General features: G+C 41.6%; 1 protein-coding gene across 8 annotated transcripts in view; it reads left to right on the top strand.

Moving 5' to 3' along the window:
* Nucleotides 1-10,550, top strand: part of LOC120572708 (nuclear factor 1 B-type-like) — a 66,333-nt gene extending 55,783 nt beyond the window's left edge. For 4 of the 8 annotated variants that reach the window (XM_039822070.1, XM_039822073.1, XM_039822072.1 and 1 more), the window contains 2 exons: nt 1,622-1,710; nt 5,396-10,550. In XM_039822070.1, the coding sequence (XP_039678004.1) occupies nt 1,622-1,710; nt 5,396-5,528 (222 nt within the window). In that variant the 3' untranslated portion in view covers nt 5,529-10,550. The remainder of the gene's footprint in view (nt 1-1,621; nt 1,711-5,395) is intronic. The other 4 variants (XM_039822071.1, XM_039822069.1, XM_039822074.1 and 1 more) reach the window with 2 other exon arrangements.
* Nucleotides 10,551-21,048: the final 10,498 nt, after the last annotated feature.

Here is a 21,048-nt window from a genome sequence, read left to right as displayed (position 1 = left end):
CCTGCTCTACGATTCCCAGTGAATGTGTGAGAACCCTCCATTCATCTCTCGCCTTGGTTAACCCCTCGAGGGAATGCCATCATCTAGCATTCCGCAGGGAAAGATCCGTGATCAGATGTCATTTGGTATTATCTAAGGAAGGATCCTAATCCACAATCTGCCCGCATCTGTTTACTAACGTTCCCCAGCTCTGTCCCCCTTTTCCCCCGCTGCCTGTGCCACTCTGATGTGCCGGTGCCAGCGGACAGATGGCGAGCCCCTCGAGGAGCGGTGGCACCGAGCGTCTGGCCCAACCCGCACATTCTCTCCAAGCTTTTGTCAGGCTGGAGAGCGCGGGAGCAGCGTGGGGGTTTAGTCTCCCGACCTTCCCCTGAATACAGAGAAAACACGCTGGATGAAACAACATGCATTGTTTCCTATTCAGTTTAATTAAGCAGCTATTGATCTATTGAGCTATTGATAAAGTCAAACTAATGCATTACATTGTAACGTAAGGCTTTTGAGATTTAAATTCAGTTTCTTTCCACTACTTTGCATTTGTTCCGGAAAAGAAAATCCAGGCACCTACCAAAAACACATCACTGTATTTAAGTATGGCTTAAGTAGGAAACCATCATCGTCTCCTGATGTGTTCGTCCAGGTGCACGGAGGAGAAAGAACACATTTCTTGACCGCTGCAAATGGCTTTGAATATTCAGCGTATGCGTATATCTGATTAAATGCCTCTTAAGAGCCTCTGCAGAACGTCTGCCACTGCACGCAGAGTGCTAACAGTGCAGTTTTATCCCGATGCATTACTAAATGAATGTGTTGACCACAGGGCAAGGTTAGGTTGGTATTGGCAGAGATAGCTCTCAGCTGGATTGCAGACACGTGCGCTCGCATAATGCATGCAAAGGAGACACAGTTTGTGTGTGGCTTTTTTGTTGCAGTAATTTGTAATCTGTATGTAAGGTTGGCATGTCTTAAGAGGGGGTGGGAAAAGGGGTTAGCGTGCACGTGCGTGTATGTATGTGTGTGTGTGTGTGTGTGTGTGTGTGTGTGTGTGTGTGTGTGTGCGTGCGTGCGCTCGTTGTTTAACGTTATTGTAATTTTGACCCCTAATCAATAAAAACAGTTTAGCTAATGAAAAAAAGTCTGCATGCTTGAAGGCATGCGTACTCCTTCCTGAATCGGAAAGTGCACTTACGGTGAAGAAGTGATCATCGACAGAGTGCATGCATCCAGTGGATTGCATGGCTTCATTGGCTAACCATCTTAAAAAGCAGTAACCCCTCACAGATGAACTACCAATATGATGCCACTCACTTGTTACTAACAGTTTTTTTTGTTGTTTTTTTTTTTACTTCCAGGTTAGCTGTTACCACTAACTGTGACTGCATGTTTTTTTATTTGTCTGTTTTATCCATAGCTTTTGATTTTACTGTACATTTTCCCCAGCAAATATTGAATTCCATTCACTATTTTTACAGCTAGGACTTGTTTTGGAGTAATTTTGTATTGCCGCTGCTCCTGCTCTAGGCTCCAATGCATGCATTTGTGTATAGTGTTGAGTTGTAGTGTAATCTGAAGTGGAAGTTGTCTTGGCCCAGTGATCTGACTGCTAGGTTTCAATTGACAGCTGAGGAAGTGTGACTGGAGCGTGACTCAAAACGGCAGGCATTATGGCCCCAGTGCCACTGACGACACTTTGGGGATTACTTGGCAAAGGTAACCTTTTCATTCTTTCATGCTGTCTCTCTGTCTCTCTTGCACCACACGAACACACACACACAAACTTCAATTAATTACACCATATAATAAATGATTTTCTTGATGTTCTTACATTTTAACAATCCATATATATATGTCACATATAAATTCACATATAAATCAAATGTATCTCACCTGTGACTGTAAGTGTTAATACTGAAGTGGTGTTGTCTGAGGTTGACCTTTCTTTTCCTTCATCTGTTTTTTCACTCCTTCATTATTTTCCCAGTCGTTTATAGTGCTTTTGCTATTTTAGGATTGGTTTCTCTGTATCCTGTCCATAATTATCCAGCTATCAGTTTTCCCCCTGAATAATTAGTATTTACTGTATGTTTAAGAGATTTTTGTGTGAATTTGTCAAACTTTATTTATTTCAAAGTTGATCCGGGGGGTTTGAAACATAGCTTTCTTCTTGGATTCACACAAAAACAAAGTTGTTCTCATTTCATTACACAAACATTTGATGAAGCTAATAAGAACAAATGAAGTCCAGCCGTGGAAAATAAAAACAAAAAGTCATTTCAGGTCAGCTTTTTTAGCCACGTGAGGATGTTTTACTTTCCACATTTTAACAAGCTTAGCTTTGTTTGACTTTATGCTGAAGTCATGCTTTACTCTCGTTAACCTAAAGTTACAGAAAGTCACCCCCTTCATCTCCCCCCTCCCTGCCTCCATACTGTATCTCTCCCTCTCTGGGGGAAAAACCTGAACCATTTCCACCATGGCAGAGCGAGCAAGCTGAGCTAAGCCTTTTCCTGTTACGTCTCCCATTTCCCCTTTTCCATGAAGTTTAGATCATCTGTGTGTGTGTGTGTGTGTGTGTGCGTGTGTGTGTGTGTGTGTGTGTGTGTGTAGCTCATTTTGTGCCTGCTGAAGTTACAAACTCTTTTACAAACACACATGCACACAGCAGAACCCCCTTCAATAGGCCTCCTAATAGGCCAGTGGAGGTAGCAAGAGAAAAATGTCCCCTGCAGCAGCTCGAGCTCACTTACTTTACTCACACACCAGCCAACTCCTCCTCTTTTCTCCATGTGAGTGTACAGTAATGAGCACAGATCAAATAGATCCCAACTGAATATAGATCATTTTTGTTACAAAGATGGGACGGTAATTCTATTCTGTATTTTTCCCCTCTTTGATGGCTTATTGACGTAAAATCATTCAACATATAGATGGAATCAGTCGCATTTCTCTTTTATCTCTCTTGCCCTTTAAATGGAGCGCTCCGCAATGCCTTCTTCACTACTAGCCCCCAAATTAAAACGCTGCCAGACTCGCATGTTGCCATTGTGCAGGAAATGGGTCAGCAATCCATTAAGATGCCATTAGATAATCTAATTTAGAGAGCTAATCCTTAAACGAAGCACGCTGTATGCCCGAGCTGTGCTTGCAGGGAGTAGAATTAGTGAGGTTTGGGAGCTTGGACAGGGCAAGGGGAGGCCATCTTGAAGGGTACCTAAGGAATTACAGCAATGGAGGTCTGATTTATTTTTGTCCAGAGTTGCTTGATGAGCAGCAACATAAAGAATCAACATATATTTTGCCATAAAGCAAATTTTGCCATTTTGGTTGGTCCAGATTGTAGCAAAAAGGGAACTGCTTGACAAACTGGAACAACAATACCCAGAATTCCTGTAATGTGGCACCACATTTTTTTTTTAGCATGGCCTGTATGTGATTGCATCATACCAAATGATTTAAAAGGTACAGGAAGCAAAATATCGACCATTGAAGAGTCTGACGTTCTTTGGATGGAGCCCTCACTTGCTGCTTTTTAGGACACAGTTTGCATTTAAAGTTCAGTCATACTGAAAAGGTTAATCTGCAAGTCTCAATTAGCAGTGATGGGAGGATTTCAGCCCCCACTTTGTCATTTAGCCTAATAGTACAGGAGTTCTTTACATAAAAAAAAAAAAAAATCCTGCCCAATGCAGCTTTAGGTTATGGGATGCAGATATGGACTGACAGCCATCGATTTTAACAAGATTAAAACCGATCTGCCGGGTTAGTGCGCACAAAGGCCCGGGAGTCTGCTTTTGTAGCTGTGTGGTCCCCCTAATGTAAGCCATTACCTGAGAGGAGTCTCATAAGGAAACGAGAAACACAGAGAAATGGAAGACAGAGTGGGAGTAAGAAAGATAGAAAGAAAGAAAGAAAGAAAGAAAGAAAGCGAAAAAGAGAAAGCTGCAGCCCTTGGCCACTCTGTGCGGTCTTTGTTCAGCAAGGTAGGAAAAATTTAATCCCCCCTTTCCTGTCCGATGATTTTTGGCAGGGTGAAAGAGAGAAGGAGGGAGGGAGGGAAGAAAGCAGGAGAGAGAAGATAGCAGGAGGACGGGCTGGACAGGAGAAAAAAAAACAACAAAAAACTGCTAGAGAGGATTAGCCTTGAGGTTGTTGTTAACTCTTTGCACACTCAAACACAACCCTAAAACTTGAGTGATGTTTGTTTTTATTTTTGAATACATCTTCTCCTCTCTGTCTTTCTTTCTTTTCAAAGCTCATTAAAGAGTCTGACTCTTTTAGGACACGAGGTGAATTGAATTTGCACTTCCATTGTTTTAAGTGAAAGAGCGCTGACTGGTGATTTGTATAAAATGCAGACTGGTTGATCTGTGGCTTTCATGAACGCAGACGTTGTTGTCAAATCGTTAAAGCTGCGCAAAGAATCACGTCTGTGTTCCACTTCTGCAAACCAGCATCTTCACACTTTAGCCTTGGCTTTTGTTCTTTTCTTTTTTTTTTTTGTTCCTTGTGAAAACAACTCTTCTCCTTGTCACCCGTCTTCCCAAACATTTCTTCTTGTCCACTTTTTTTTTCTCACTCATCGCCCCCGCCGTCATTCTTCTTCCCCCCCCCTCCTCCCCCGCTCTTAAAAAAAGTTAGTTATTGGTGAAACGGGTAGAAAATGTGCGACACAGGTATTCTCCGACTTTATGTGATGTGAGAGGAAGGAGGGTGTCAGATGAGTGCACACTGGGGGCCTTTGGGGGAGAAGGGCGGGGAGGGGGGAGGGGGGGGGTGTGGGGGGGGCTAATTATCTGACATCTACGTAGCGCAGCACCCCACGGGAACAACGCGCTGTTTGTTCCCGCTCGCGTTTTCAGTTAGCAACGTTGCTCCCCAGGAACAATCACTGTGTTGTTTTGCCATTAGCGTGAGATGAATAGGGATGGGACAGCTTTGTGTAGGAAACCCCCACCACACTTTTTACCCACAACCCCTCCTCCACCACCAATCACACTCTCCCCCTCATGCTTTTTCTATACTGCCATCAATGCAGAGAAGAAGCCCCCTCTCACACACAATGTCCTTCACTGGGAATCAAGTGGAATCACCTCCGCTTAGATGAATGAGCTAGTGCTGCCATTTTTCTTTTTGTTTGCCCCTCTCTGTCTGAACACATTCAAAAAAATAAGACCTTGAACCTTGATGACTGTCAGCAGAGCACTGATGCTGGTTGATCAGGATAATTGAAAGAAAGAATCTGATTTTGACTGCATGCTGCACAAACAAGTTAATGGCATGTGACTAATCTCTCCGTCTTTCTCTGTCTTCTCTCTATCTCTCACACTCTCTCTCTCTCTCTCTCTCTCTCTCTCTCTCTCTCTCTCTCTCTCTCTCTCTCCCTCTCTCTCTCCAGTCCTGGTACCTGGGCGAGCTTAGTTCCATTCCAAGTGTCGAACGGGACTCCGATTCTGCCAACAAATGTCCACCAGAACTACAGCATAAACATCATTGGTGAGCCCCTGGTCCCCGCGGAGACAGGGAACTGAACACACAGAGGCCGGATGACCCCCGGGGTGGATGCGTGGGTGGGGGTGTTGGTGGTGCACATCTTAGCACTACAGGTGTCCACAGCCATGGATGAAACCAGCAAAGCAGCGTGAGCTGCACAATCGCCCCTAATTCCCAGTCTCGCCCCTTCCATATCTCTCTCTCTCTCTCCCCCCCCCTCCCCCCCACACTCCCGTCCCACCCCATGAAGGACACTGGCCGTGAAGTGAAGACGAGGGTTTGTACGCAGGAAAGAAAAAAAGAAAACAGCGTCAGGTCTGCTGTGTCCTCGCCCCGCCCACACATCCACCAGCCACCAGCCAGTTGTTGTGTCTGCAGAACTTTTCAATCCCATTCAAATACTGTGATGTATAGATGCCTTAATGTGTTATTGCATGACACTCTAGTCTCTTAGCGGCAATTCCTACTATTTTTCCATGTTGGGGGAAGTTGTAAAATCTTGATTTACACACACACACACACACACACACACACACACACACACACACAAGTGAAGAGGTCTGCGTATCGACAACCTCTGCCTGGTGGACTCTAAGCTCTCCAATCAGACCTCTTGAAAAGAGGTTTTCATAGGAACAAAAAAATTGTGAATTCAGAGTGTTTCTTCTTCCGTTTGATTTCAGTTTACTGTGATACGACTCTTTGTTCAGAAAATGTGTTGACTGTGTTTATTCTTTTCTGCTACTTACTACAAGAATTAACATACATACTTAAAGTAAGAGTTGAGAACTCTTGATGCGGTTTTCAAAAAACACTAAATGTTTGGCTTGAGATAGGACCCCTCATTAAAAAAAAGAAAAAAATTGCAACTCCTTTACAAAAGGATTTAAAAAGACGGAGAAATAGAAAATCTTGATACAGGCAAGTGCAATTCTTTGAAGGGAAGCTATCAGTCTGTCAGCCCTAAGACTCTAAAGGAAGGGGGATAAATATTAAATGGATTTATGGGTAAAATGTTTAAGAAAAAAACATTTGAATTTGATTTCAGTCACATATCCGTCTTCTCCCATGAGAAAAAAACATCAAGCGTGAAAGGCAGTTGAAGGCAAGCACTAAGCTACCTGTGCAGCGCTGAGTAAAACCAGCACTTCTTTTGAGCCCTTCCCATCATTATGGGGAGTTTTTTTTTATTTATTTTGGGGGCGGGGGGTGGGGGGAAATAATCGAACATAAGTAAAGAAATGAAACACACATAGTGTGTAAATAAATGGCATTTAATTTTTTATAAATGTTCACGATAAATAAGATCAAGACCATATGCATTTGGCCATCAGCTTCTAAAGCTTATGTTTACAAAAATTATATATGGAATGCAAAGTGTTACTCCATGGAAATGTATAATTCATGCAAATATACAGTCGGCTTATGTGTAAAGCTACAGTGTGCAAGGTTAACTCCGCAGTGGAAGAGGTTGAAAACTGAAATTATGAATCCAGGTGGTGGCAAATCCCTGAAATCTCGAATTGTGCACGGCATGTTCATAGCCATTGCCTCTCCAGTCCAGACATATTTATACAAGGAAAATCTCTCCAATACTATTAATTTGCACGATGACATATAGTCCACATTACGTGCCTTGCCTTTGAATATAGAGACATCACTACACTTGTTTTTGCTGCATTTATCATTATAGAAAAAAAAATTAACATTTTTATGATAAGAATTGTTTTGTACTCTGAATGAAATTGTTGATTTTTAACTTCATGTACTACTCTATCTCACAGTTACATTGCATATCAAGGCTGTGTATAGTTGCCGTTTTAAAGTTTGTAATCAACCAGCAGTTTTTTTTTTCTCTCTCTCTCTCTCTCAGTATTTTGGTGGTTTATCTAATAACCTGTCATCTTTTGTTTTTCTTATTTTCCAATGCTCATTTTGTTCATCTTCCAATTACTATTGTGGAGGGTGGAATTCAGAATTATGAAAATTATGCAATACCAAGTTTTGCCTATGTAGGTAGTGCTTATAGATGCGTCAATTATTAGAGGCTAGTGTGGAGATAGACAATATTGTAATGCATTTATTTTGTTGATATCGTTGTTTGTCGTTGTTGTTGTTGATGATGTTGTTGTTGTTGTGGGTGTTTTCCTTTTTTTATTGACCAAAGTGGGGACTGCTTTCTATGCAGTGTATGACAAGGTCTTTTTTTTTTTTTTTTTTTCTTTAGCATATAGGCCTACCGAATGATGGTGTTCCAGTGTATTTTGAATTTGGGAGTTTTAGGGGGAGGGGCGGTATTTTTCTAGAAGTACTTCTATAAAAAAGAAAAAAAAAAATGCACCCTTGGTCTTTCTACGGCTGCAAAGTCACTGATTGGTCTACTGTGACTCTTACTTTCAACTTTCCACCTGGGGTGCTAGCGTGTGTTCTCGAAGGAGCTCATTTTTTTCACAGGAGAGACGGCTTGGCTTGAGTATGACAATCATTTTAAGAAATCATTTGGCGTAGAATCCCATTGTCTCATAGATCCCTTAAAGCTGCAACTGACGGCGGATACTGTTGCACGCTCCAATCCAATACTACGCCGTACTATTCTACGTCACCGAATGCAATTCCCAAGTAGATGCCTTAAACACATCAGTTGAAGTGGCCTGTGACCTGCGCAACAATCACACACCGACTAATGCTAGTGAGACCTGTCCAAATCAGTCCCAGACAGGCTCAAGCAAGCCTTTAGAAAGTATTTTATGAGTAGTAGATTTGTATAAATGTATATACGATATGCACATATGTCAATTCCTGAGAAACTTCCCCAGCGGAGAGCCCAGTAGAGTATGTCAAAGCAAATATTGGAACCACAGAAGCTTGGTGTTTTCCAGTGGCCCAGTAGAAGCATAAATAGAATCCACTAGAAGAAAAATGTAGCACTTAACTAGCACACAGGCAATCGCCTGCTCCCCCGTACAGCGTTTTGAACCTAGTCTTAAACTAAATCTCTCAGGCGTATAACAGGGCATTATTTATATCAATCATTATCTTACCATCTAAAAAACAAAAATACTTTTCCTCCGATACTGCTATGACACCTTTTGCACTCTTTCCCTACAATCGTGAAAGAAGAAATGTTCCCCTGGGAGAGACGGTACCACCGGTAGATCTCCACCAGTAGTAAGCAGAGGGCTAACAAGCAGAAAACGTTTTTAAAATAATCCTCAAGTCAAGCTCAATCTCTCCGTCTTCACCCAGATTTCTTATGCAGGAAAATTTTTAAAAAGTCACCCCGTTTTATGTGCACTGTTCTGTCTTTTTTGTTGTTGTTTTATTCTTTTTTTTTTTTTTTTTTAAAGATAAACTATAAGTGCTTTGCAGCCTTTGGCCATTGGAGACCCCACTGACGTGCATTGTCCCCAGGTGTGTGTTTGTGAGTGGGTGTGTGTTTGCCTGTGTGTGTGATAAAAATGTGTCAGGGTCACTGTGCTGTTGGTGTTTATTTGAATAGGAGACTGTACATAAAGGTAAATATCCTGATTGCGTCGATAGCAGTAGTCCGTGGGGTTGAACTCTGCTTTGGCAGCTTGAGTGTTCGTGTGCATGTGCGCGCGCGTGTGTGTGACTTTGTGAGCTGGATGTGTGATAGAGTGCCTCTGACACTACACAACGAGAGAAGATGAGGGTCTTTCTATTGAAAAAATGAAAAAAAAAAAAAAGCCTGCCATAGGACAGGAGTTTGTACACTGTAAACTTTCTCAAGAGTTCTCCTCTTAAGCCCTTATTTGTAAATCTTCAATTCTGGGGAAAAATAAGTCAATTCCATTTTAGGAAAAAAAAAAAAATAGCAAATTGAATTCGGGTTTTTGTTTTGGAGGCTGGATTTGAGTTACAACTCTCCAGCTTTTCCCGATAAGTAGAATCTAAAGTGTTTTCATCCGTTGTATTCCTGTATGTAAAGTAAAAAAAAGGGGGGAAAATATTCTATACAAATCCATAAATATAAATAAACAACAATGAAGGTTTTTTTTATTATTATTAATATTATTATTTCTGATCTTGGTTAGTGCTTAGATATTTCCATTCGGGAAAGACTTCATGAATATTTGAATTGTTGTTTTTTCATTAGTGTGGCCATAGCGAGTGTGATGTGATTTATCAAAATTTTTCTTTTTGCAAATGGGTGTGAATTCTTGTCCAACAAGATCTTGGTGTGAGTGTGTTTCTTGTAGCAGCTGGGAGGTGATGTCACTTAACCAGTAGAAAAGGCCCCAGATTGCACCTGACCTTAAGCGAAGAAGCAGGGTAAAATCTGCAGTGAAAAAAAACGTCCTCGATGAATCTTTCAGATAGTTTCTTTTTTGTTTTTTTGTTTCTTTTCAGAGGACATGTTGCAAGACGACATAGATCAGATCCGACCGGCCAATGTTGAGCCGTCTAATTTCTTTGTGTGCGGACGACGCTCTTAAATATCTCTTCAACGATTGGTAACAACATCTAGGCATCACTCATTTTGCACATTCCACATGCTGTCTATGCCTGATGTGATGTAGGAAAAACACTTCATTCACACCACAAACAAACATTAACTGCAGGTGCTTCAGAATAGGGTACTGTACCTTCCAGGCTCATAATAGTTAAGTGTATTTAGGCATGGTTACGTATTACTATTGCTACGATGGGTGTGAATGTAGCCTGTCAAAAAGCTCTTGAAACTTTATGTTCCACCCATGAGAAAGAGCCGTATTTAGGGAAGATGTTGACACTCACAACGACCTTATTTAAGAAAGTATTTTGGCATTGATCACTGCGATCATCGAGAAACAGGACAACTTTATGCAAGGAGGACCTCTGGCACTCATGCAATATGTGTGATTTTCCTTTTAACTGAATGTCACGCACTCTGGTAGGGAGTGAGAGGGCGTATACATGCAGATTCAAACTTCATTTTCATCCTACATGAGCAATACACACCTTCCATACGTTGGCTAGCTGCTAGTCACTTGGCATCAGGTCTCTATAAAACATGAAAACCAGCATTTTTACAGGATGTAACATTCACCAAAAGAAGACAAAAAGATAGCAATGCAGTGCCTGTTCGAGCTGTCCAAGTGTCTATTGTATATAATTGTAAAATGTGATAGACTTACTTTCATATGTGACAAGAAAAAAACACCATCACACAGAACAGAATGTGGCAAACTCATCTAGAAATATGCTCTTTATTACTTCTTTTGATGTTTTTGCTTTGTTTTTAGTTTTTTGCAATTTATTAATTATGTCAGCACACAATGCCCACATCGAGCTTGTTCAAAATTCTTTTTTCCGCCCCAGGGGGAGTGTGGGGGGGGGGGGGAGTGAACAGCTAAAATAATGTCTTTTCTTAAGAGTACTCACCAGTTTTTCTCTGCAGGGCTGATTTATTTTTGGGTCTTGTGGCACTTTTACTTCCCTCTGCACGCACATTTCTAATCCATGAATCATGGTGGAATTATATATAACGAACAACAACAACAACACCAACAAAACAATATGTAAACAGTCTCCAGTAGTGATCGTAGTTACACTGCAAGTGTGTGCAAAGGTCTATGTATGTATCTGAATGTACGTTTTAGAGGACTTTTTGGAAATCTTTTTTTGTTTTTTTATCTTTTCATTGACAGTTTAGGAGCCACAGGTGTCCATTGTGAACTGTATAGCGAAGGCCTTGATATCCCTTCTTTTATTGATTTTAGAAATGCCGAGCATTAGGCGATGCCTTCCAGCTGGTTACATTTGGTGCAGGGGCTAAAATTGCCACAAGATTAAAATCAGTGTAAATAAAGGCTCAACTTTTTGTGATTGTTACTGTTATATCCAGCCTATACTGCTAGCAGCTGTTTTTACTGCAGTCAATTACTGGAAGTGGATATATTTCCTATGCAAAACTGTTTAAACAATAAAATGAGCTATGCTACAAAAAGGACTTCTATGTTATGGCTCTTTCTTGTGTTTGTTTTATTATATTTGATTTTGAATGATTGCAATTTGAGACTTACATATCAAGTTCCTGTTAGAGGTCAGAAATGTGGCAGTTTACCTGTTTATCAAACAGTCAGACCGTCTGACTGTTTGATAAACAGGTAAACTGCCACATTTCTGTATTCGAGCCAGTTGCCAGTTGGCTGGAAATTTGAAATCCAAAAAGCATTGAATTGTTCTTTGTAATTCAGGGACTGTATGAAAATGACTTGGGTGGAGACAGTGTCAGATGGGTCATGGGAGATTTTAGACTCAAGCCCCCCTAAATTTCATCTCAGCCACCACAAATTCTTTTTTTTCATCAATTTTGGTGCTTCATGTGAGAGTTTGCGAACTTGTCTGTTAGTAACAGAGGACAAACAATTACAGGGTCAAATTGGTCGTTATTACTGTGACTTATAAAGTGTCAGGTTTAGTTCCATCACAGTGTTAGTAGTGTCAAAAAACGTTAGCTGACGTTGTTTTTCAGTGGCTAGTTCAGAGATAATCGGCTAATGAAATTACTGATTTAGCGGGATAGTGTGCATGCACACTATATCCGTGTCACATTCTCATTAGGGGCTGAGTATGAAGGTAAATATGGTGCAAAAGGTGAGAGCTTGTAGAATACAACGTGAGAACCTGCAGAACAAAAAATCTGAACTTGTAAACTGAAATTTGCACTTATTCACACACATGTGATCTCAATTTGAAGTCACACAAAGATAAAAAAAAACACACGAGAGCTTGTAAAAAAAATCTGAACTTGTAAATTGAAATTTGCACTTGTAGAATATATTCACATTCCTGTATTCTGAATGTAAAGTTGCAGAAAAAATATTCACAAATGTGTAGATTGGTATTTGCATGAACACAATGACAGCTGCAAACTTGTAATGCAACATTTACTCCGTGTACTTTTTTTTTTTTAACTCAGGTTCATTTTCCATCACAACCATAACTCGTTGATTACAACCTCTCAAATCTGTCACTGCAACTTCACATAATGTGCTCTCTTGCATCACAAAGTGGCGAATCTGCGCCTCGACTTTTGCAACACTTGTTGCGATACATTTGGTGCAAAACTAATTTGTGCCTGTGGACTGTGGAGAGGCTGTGGAGATCTCAGTGAACAGAACGGAGAAAGCAGGGTTTCTATCGCCAGATGAGTGACACCCCTGTCCGGCTTATTTAGCTATGTAGCATGGAAGCTTGGTGGAATTAGCAAGCTAGCGTTAGCTAAGTAACCAACAAGCCTGCTTCTAAATAAATACCTTTTAATTATCTTAACACTGTTTAACAGTCAAACTGAAACACTGGCGGTGAGCTCCAGGTCCTGCAGCCGCAGATGGACCGTCACCAGTGGGGACCGGCCAGCGTAGCAACATTGCTATTGCCAGAAAGCTTCGCTGCCGACCTCGACCTGCAGTCGGAGCTCCAGCGGGACACGGAGAGCCCCGCACCCGGTAGCGGCACATCCCCCCTGGAGCTCACCGCCAGCGTTGGTGGAATAGCAAGCTAACGTTAGCTAACTAACCAACCAACCATAAATAAATACCTTTTAGTTATCTAAACACATTCACATTCAGAATACAGGTGTGTGAATATTTTTTCTGTGACTTCAAATTCAGATCACGTGTGTGTGAATATTTTCTACATGTGCAAATTTTAACATACAAGTTCAGATTTTTTGTTCTGCAAGTTCTCACATTGTATTCTACAAGCTCTCACCTTTTGCACCATATTTACCTTCATAGGCTGATAGCCCCCCTAAAGGTTTGATCCTAGAATCGCCCCTGGTTTGGGTTATGTGTTTTTTGCTTTCTCCTGATCCCAGATTCATTCTTCCCTTGTGTGATTTATCATAGAATAATTACATAAAAATAAAACGGTCAAATAGGTGGCCTGATAGTTAACGCTGTGCTTATTGGAGGCTGTCTGGAAGAATCCTCTCCAACTCGATCGGCCATGTGACTCAGGCATCATGTAATTAATCAGGCTATACGTAGCATCATCTAATCTCATTTATGTTTATTTTTAAGCGGAATCTGTGGGTGGTGGAGAAAGACTGTGATACTTTAGTCCATCTGAAGCTACAGAGCTACCTGTCTTCAAAATAGACTCTGACTATGACATTTACAGTGTTTTGTTTCCCGTGAATATAATATTTTTGACATGTTTTTTCTAAGTCAAGAGAAGAGTTAATTAAATATAAATGTTAATTATGCTAGGGAGGGTCTTGCTTTTTTCTTTCTTTTTAGATTCACCCTAAAAATTCCCATACTGTGCCTAAAAAAGATGAGGGGAAGTGACTATCTGTATTAGAGTGCAAGATAACTGTAGTAAAGTTCAAGATCACCTATCTCAGGAATGTCTCTAAAGCCAGGCTGAAAACAAGGTTAATAGATCCTACAGGGGTGCAATAAGGACAGTGCCAAATCAGAGGAAAGACGCCTATTGGACTAAGCATTACACTAATTGGATTTCGTTGATTCTCAGAAGTGTGTCTGTGACAGTTTTCCCTGAAAGCAAACATTGGTTTTCATGTCCTGGAGCGAACCCATGACCCCACATACCCGTTCTCCATCGAGGTATTACTCCAGCTAATCTACTGTAATGCTCCAATCCCTGAGGAATGGGAGACAGACTACAGTGTTTGGACCACAGTAGTCTGCTGGGCGCTCGGAGGGTCACACAAGGTAACATCCATCTGGGTTACTGTGTCAAGTACACGGAGCTCTGATCTAGTAAGCCTTTCTAATGGGATTGAGGACATTGAATAAGGCAAAAGTCAGGCTAAAGCGCCAATTAAGTCTCATTACAGGTCTGTGTGATGGGCTCAGGGCTCAGCTGGACACTTGATGACAACAACGGGCACCGTCAGCCGTGCCCACAAGACCAGGCGCCCTGTCCGCAGCAGGGGCACCCTCCTAATGGCCGCTTGAGGCACTGCATGCGGCACACCAATCACAGAAAAGCCCACCTGGCCTCGGGCACAAACCAGAGTTCATTTGGCTATCATTAAAGACGACCAACAATGTGGCACGCTGATATAAAATTACCCGATCTATAATGGTAATCATCATGCCATTTATCAAAATTGGCCAGTTGAGTCAACATCTGGCTTCAATAGGGGGCTCTAGTCGGTGAGGGTCTTGGCAGCTTCTTGTACCCTACATATTTTCCACTCTCTTTTATCAAGGCCTGCTGTCAGTGATTTGACGAAGCTAAATAGATGATGATTTGGCCCTATTATGTTGCGCAGGGCTCAAGCAAAGGGGATTTGTTGATTGCCTTTGTGTTTGTCCAGTTTTTTTTTTTCTTCCCCTTCTTCTACCCTCATGGATCCAGGAGAGGTAACGGCGCCTTGTGGTTCTCCAACGCGCGTCTGACTGTGTACCAAAGAGAGGATGGAGAGGGGGAAAGCACAGCGAGTACTCTCACACAACCCTGTGAGTGCAGAGGCTGGACTCGGCTGTTGGACACGAGCCAATGCCAGCACAAAGAACTCTGTCACATCCCCAAGTTTTATGGGGGGAATATAATATTCATCTTGTGTGCTGTTGGAATAAGGTAATGAATTAATCTGATCCTTTTGTCTTTTGACATCAAAGTATGAGCGTAATGCACTTTATCTAGCAGGAAGTCATTAAGGCAGAAGACGTGCAGATTCCTCATTGACTAAGGGTAAGATTGATATTTTTAGTGTTTGGTGCAGACACAGCTCATGATTTCAATACAAAAAGGAATCAACATATTAACTTCTTTGAAATAGATACAATCTCACATTGCTTTCTTTGAAAAACAAATCCGCAAGGGAAGAGGTTTCGGTAACCAGGACTTCACACAAAGAAATTGTTCAACATTTTATGAAATAAAACAAAGACCAAAGTGTGAAAAAGACAAGGTTGTGGTTTGACAGGGTAGCAGTAGCTAGTTGTAGCTAGTTGTTTCGCCCTGGTCCCAGTATTTATGCTAAGCTAAGCTAAGCTAAGCATCTCCTAGCTGTAGCTTTATATTTAACACATACGAAAGTGGTACTGATCTTCTCATTTAACTCTGCCAAAAGGTGAATAAGCATTGTTCCCAAAATGTCAAACAATTTCTTTAACTCATAATTACACATTATGACAGTAGGGTGTGCTTCACTAAAATACATTTGGAGATATCCAAAGGGCAAGACATTTCACGACAGCCCATCTTTTACAAAGATCAACTTTAGCCTTCGTGAAGAAACACTCCAGACCTCAGACAACAGTTTGCAAAAATGTAGTTGAAGAGTGCTCGGGGAATAAAAGAGGGCTGTCTGAAAAATGCACTAGTCTTAAATAGTACTCTCAGCTCTGTGTATTCCCACACAAATTTGCATAAATTTCATAGTCTAAGTCACGGACTGTGGCTGGAGCGTGTTATTAGTCTATCTTTACGTGGTAGTACAGGCCGATCACACTGAGGGTTGTTGTTATCTCATTGAAAGCACCCTGGTATTACACCCAACGGATTGAGAGTGGGTCTTAAGATCGTGGGATTTGTTCACATATTAAAGCATGTCTGTTTGGATGCGCAGAAAAGAAACAGGTGTTCAGTGTGTATGTGTGTGTATGTGTGTGTGTGTGTGTGTGTGTGTGTTTGTGTGTGTGAGAGAGAGAGAGAGAGAGAGAGGAAGCAAACTCATGTGTGCGTCTTTGTGTTGTCCCTGTTTGTTACACGTACATAGCATGAGAACACACTGTTCATGTGTGTGTGTGTGTGTGTGTGTGTGTGTGTGTGTGTGTTTGTGTGACTTGACAGAGGGGTGGGGGTGCTTTATTGAAAAGTACTCCTCTCCTCCCCTGTTCAACATGCTGGATTAGCACCAGCAGTTTCCCATGGAGCCGTCCCTCCCAGCCCCCTGGCCATTTGCATAAGGCGCAGACAGGCGGAGATGTGACAAACAAACCTGGCACACACAGCGCCGGCTGCCTCCTTTTCCCTCATTCCTACGAGAAAGAGACACAAGACAGAGCTCGAGCAAACCCACCTGCGTGCACTTTGCACCATAAATGATCTGTTACCTACTCTACAGTGTAAATAAAATGAAAGGCAGCGCCAGACTGGGGTTTGAGGCCTGTATTCCTGCTGATGATCATAGTGATTCACAAGTAAAGAAAAGCAAAGGGCTGAAGGAGGTGAGAAGGCCTTTCATTGCTCTGTCATTTGGACAAAACTCCCCTGAATCAAAGTATCCTCCCCCTCGTTTTTCTCTTCCTCCAAGATGGTAATGTTCACCTTAAAACATCTTCACCGTACTGTGGCTACATAACACAGCTCTCTGCACTGCTGTCCGGCCGCCAAGTTCCTATCAAGCCCCTGATTTATGGCGCTTGATGCATTCCTTGGCCATGGCGAGGAGGCAGTTTAGCTGAAATATGAGAAGAGATGCAGAGAACACACTCAAAGTGTGTTTCGGTTTAGCCTGCCTGTGCACTACGAAGCTGGTGCAGCCTTAACGTTTTGTCTGTGCAAAACCTGAGACAAAACCTTTTTTAATATTTTTATCTGTAAAATATTTCAGCAATGTGGTATGGACTGTCTGCCACGTCAGCATGTCTTGTTGGGTGATAACAAAAAGAAGAACTGTAACCCAGCTGTCATGAAGCCCACAAAACCCCCTTTGTTGCTTGTGACATGCAGCTTTTAGCCTCCTAAATTACACTGGGATTAAAAATGTTAACTGCAACTCCTTGCCTTTTCCTGTCCACTTACATGTCGAAAATTGCATGCAGGTGTATGAAGGAAACAAGATCAGCAACTTTACAGTAGTATTTAGTTGTAAATGGCTTTCTTGCTTGTGCGGTAAAGACCTGTTATCAATCACAAAGGCTTTCAGTAGCTGTTTGTCTTCATTTGGGTCTTAATGTAGAATTGCTGATAAACTGAAATCAGATAAGCAGAAACAGACATTTCTGAAAAAGGAAAAGTCGGTCTTCGAAGCGTTTGCTGAACATTGCTTTGTCTGCTCCCAAGTTACAACAGTGTGATTACATGCTTTATTAAGTGCTGAAGTGCTCTCCCTGAGTAAAAGCAGATGTCACCACAAGGTCTGTCACTGAGTCTGGATCGGGGTGCCTGTGGTCAGTGTCTCAGCCTGCTTGTGGTTTCCCATCAATTCGGCACACAAAATCATCACTGAGTAAAAATACAGACCAACAAAGTTGTTGTTTTTTGTGTTTCTATATTTCCCTGAACATTATACAATATCAGTGTACAGTATCCTAGAAATTAAAGAAACAAGACTGATGCTCTCTACTGCACAATAATGTGGCCTGGCATTAAGGGTTTGCTGTAAAATGATTTTATCTGCCGGACAAGGGACCTAGTGGATATTAATACCATAACGCGCGTATGCCGAGGGCTGCACCAGACCTAGTTCAGCAAGATGACGTTTTTGTAGGTGTCATAGGGAGAAGGGTAACCATCCATAACGCCCTTGTGTTGGTACAAGCATCCACACTGCTGACGCAGCTCCAGGGCTGCCGGTCTGGACATGAGTTAGACCTTTGACCTCTATATTAAAGGGAGCAATTGGTTTCCATATTATACCACTTTTTTTTAATTCACTTCAGTTCGCACACTCATAAATCTGATGCATTTATTTGAACTTTTAAAAATTTATGTTTCGGCAAACAGCCTTTTCAGGATAGTTACCTGAGTGGCATTTATATTTTATATACATATATATATATATAACTAGACATTTATATTCATATTCAATTAACGCAGGTAAGACGTCATCTGTTTTGACTTCATCCTGTTTCTTTGTGGTTTGTGCGTTCTTGATAATGTGTACTGGCTCTCCACTGAGCTCAAGTTGATTGCCTTGATTTGTAACACCTGTCCTCGTTAGTGTTGATTCCAGTCAGGTGACTGCTGTTGTTATCCTGAAGAAACGTCACTCTTCATGAGTTATGTCTTCCTGGGAGCCAGCACCGCACTACATTAGGTGAGTGGTTTCCCTCAGCTTTCACATCACACCGTGTCATATTAGCATACATCGCATTAAATCACATCACATCACCTGTGTGTCAGTAGCGTGCACTCAAACCTCCCTTTTTGTGATCAAATGTTTTATTTATTTTTTATTTATTTTTTGTTCTTAAAGAGAGCATGACAAACGCACCGGTATACAGAGTGCATAGGATGTACAACAACATTTTTGCTTCACTCTCCCCGGAAAACCCTCCCCCCAAGATCTCAGAGTTAGATAAAGCAATACAGCATCATACGTTACTTGCATCAAGCCTAGTCATAAAAACAACTTCGGGACCCGAAGCTCAAAGCTAGGCCAATACAAAATGTCAAATAAACTGGACAGGTCCCGGTAACCTGAAGGACAACACAAGGGATACTACAGCAGGGGTTTTCAAAGTCTGAGACTGTGGGCCGTCTCTCATGCTACGTTTACACGTGGCCGGCTATTTTCATAAACGGACATTTCAACCTCTCCGTTTTCAAAAATAACATCGTACACAGCTGTCAGTTTTCAGAAAAGAGTTTGTCTACACGTACCCGTGTGTATATGCCGTCAAGAGCATGCCAAACCTGTAGGTGGCAGTGTAACCAGAAGCTCAAGGCCACGTTAGTCAATCAGAATCTCGAAAATAGCAACAACAGCAACGAATCACTTCCTCTTTCTCTCTCTCTCTCTCGGCTGCCTAAACCTCTGTTTGTCTCAGTTTACATGCAAACGTGCAAACAAAGTTTTCCAAAATCTCCACTCTGGCCGGAGGTTTTAGAAAGAATCGTTTTCAGAGGCGAATTCTCCGTTTGCGTGTAACCGAAGAGTACAAACGTAGGGAAATATCTCAAAATAAAATAACCATGTAAACGGGGCATCAGACAAAGCTTGGAAAAAGGCACTCCCTCACCCCCACTAAGTCCTGCATGCCTATAGAATCATGTTAATGTTATTTGATCCAATATCCAATAGACAATGAACAATTGAGGCAAGATATATTGCTGTTTGACATAACTTCAGACTACACCAAATACATAAAAAAAGGTCTGTCCTAAGGCGTTTCTGACGCTGGGAAAGTGGAAAAAAACAGTATAATTCCATTCTTTATCTCTGAATTATCTTTAACCAAATAACACACATATAGGCTATTCCATGTGATCTTCTTTTGACATATAATGTGATATTTTTTCAATTCCTTTCACTGAGCCTCCCCCTGAAACCTTTTGGAGCACCCCTGGGGAGGCCCGCCTCCCACTTTGCAAACCTCTGCACTACGGCCCCATGTCTGAGAAATAAACCTTCATTTTGGCATCTGAATATTTCAAGGCGAATGTAACAACATATCTAAAATTCTTAAAATAAGTGTTATTCCGCATTTGATCTCACTCTTCACATATGTGCTCCCCATGTTTCCCAACACTGGGAGGGAACATTGTTTAGGATCTACCTACCATAGCATTAATTAATCATCGCACATCTGCAAGTGTGTATGCCCATTTTGGTGCCTGTTATGTTTGTTGACTTGTGTGTGTTACATTGGTACTGTGGCACTTTGGCACCTGCGCTACATTATAAACCTAAAGGCTTGGATAATAAGCTGCAGGTGCACTCCTGGCAAACAGAGAGGAGATGCAGGGGGTGGCAGTGCTGGAGTAGTGGAGTGGTGGAGTGTGTGTGTGTGTGTGTGTGTTGTGTGTTGTGTGTTGTGTGTTGGTGGGGTCGCCTGCTGTTACCGGTTGGCACTCTATATTAGCAAGTATATGACATCACCCTGGCTGCTATACTCGCTCTAAACAGCGCATCTACTGGACTTTTTTTTTTTAAACAGCGGAAACTACTCTTCTTCCAGGAAATTGGCTTCAAAGCCCTCAACAAAGAAACCAACTCTTTTGTCCATCATTGCCTCCAGTCTGTGGCACTGTCAATTATTGATGTTAATTACCGCGATGATTAGGGTAATTTCTTCATAGCTGTGTTGGCAGGTATGCAAAGTAAAGATGGGCTGATAGACAGACCACAGAAGGGGCTTCTCTCATTGACAGCATTGAGTCGAAGTGACACCCAATAAGGAGGCCATCTACTTCGTGAAAAATCTAATTACATGATGAATGGTGCAACGTATAGACTCTGGCAAAGTAATATTGCACTCCCACCTGTGAAAACACTACTGAAATAATTGTTTATGTTTGGGGGGGAAGCTACTTTATGTATATAATGCAGGCAGGGTTGTGTGAGTATCTTCAGGATGGTATCCATAAACATCTGACTCATGTAACCAAGCTAGATTGTAACCGCTGCATATATTGTATTCCCTAAAGATATGGCTCCTGCAGCACATTTCTCTTAACATTTTAAAAGTGACAAAAGATGTTTTCCAGTGTGTGAGATTTAAAACAAATAGTGCCAAGCTTGAAAATAACGTTGCTGACTTCACAAAATCTTTTTTCCAGCTTTTATTCTGTCGCTGATTGATGAGTAAAATTTGCATCATTATAGCTTTTGAATCCCTCACCTGCTTAACATTTACTGTACTTTCTGCTGAAGCGCTGCTATACTCTGTTAATGGCTTCCAG

Source organism: Perca fluviatilis, chromosome 14 (genome assembly GCF_010015445.1).
Source record: "Perca fluviatilis chromosome 14, GENO_Pfluv_1.0, whole genome shotgun sequence".
NCBI lineage: Eukaryota > Metazoa > Chordata > Actinopteri > Perciformes > Percidae > Perca > Perca fluviatilis.
The sequence above is the reverse complement of the archived record's forward strand: the minus strand, read 5'-3'. Positions and strand labels throughout refer to the sequence as shown.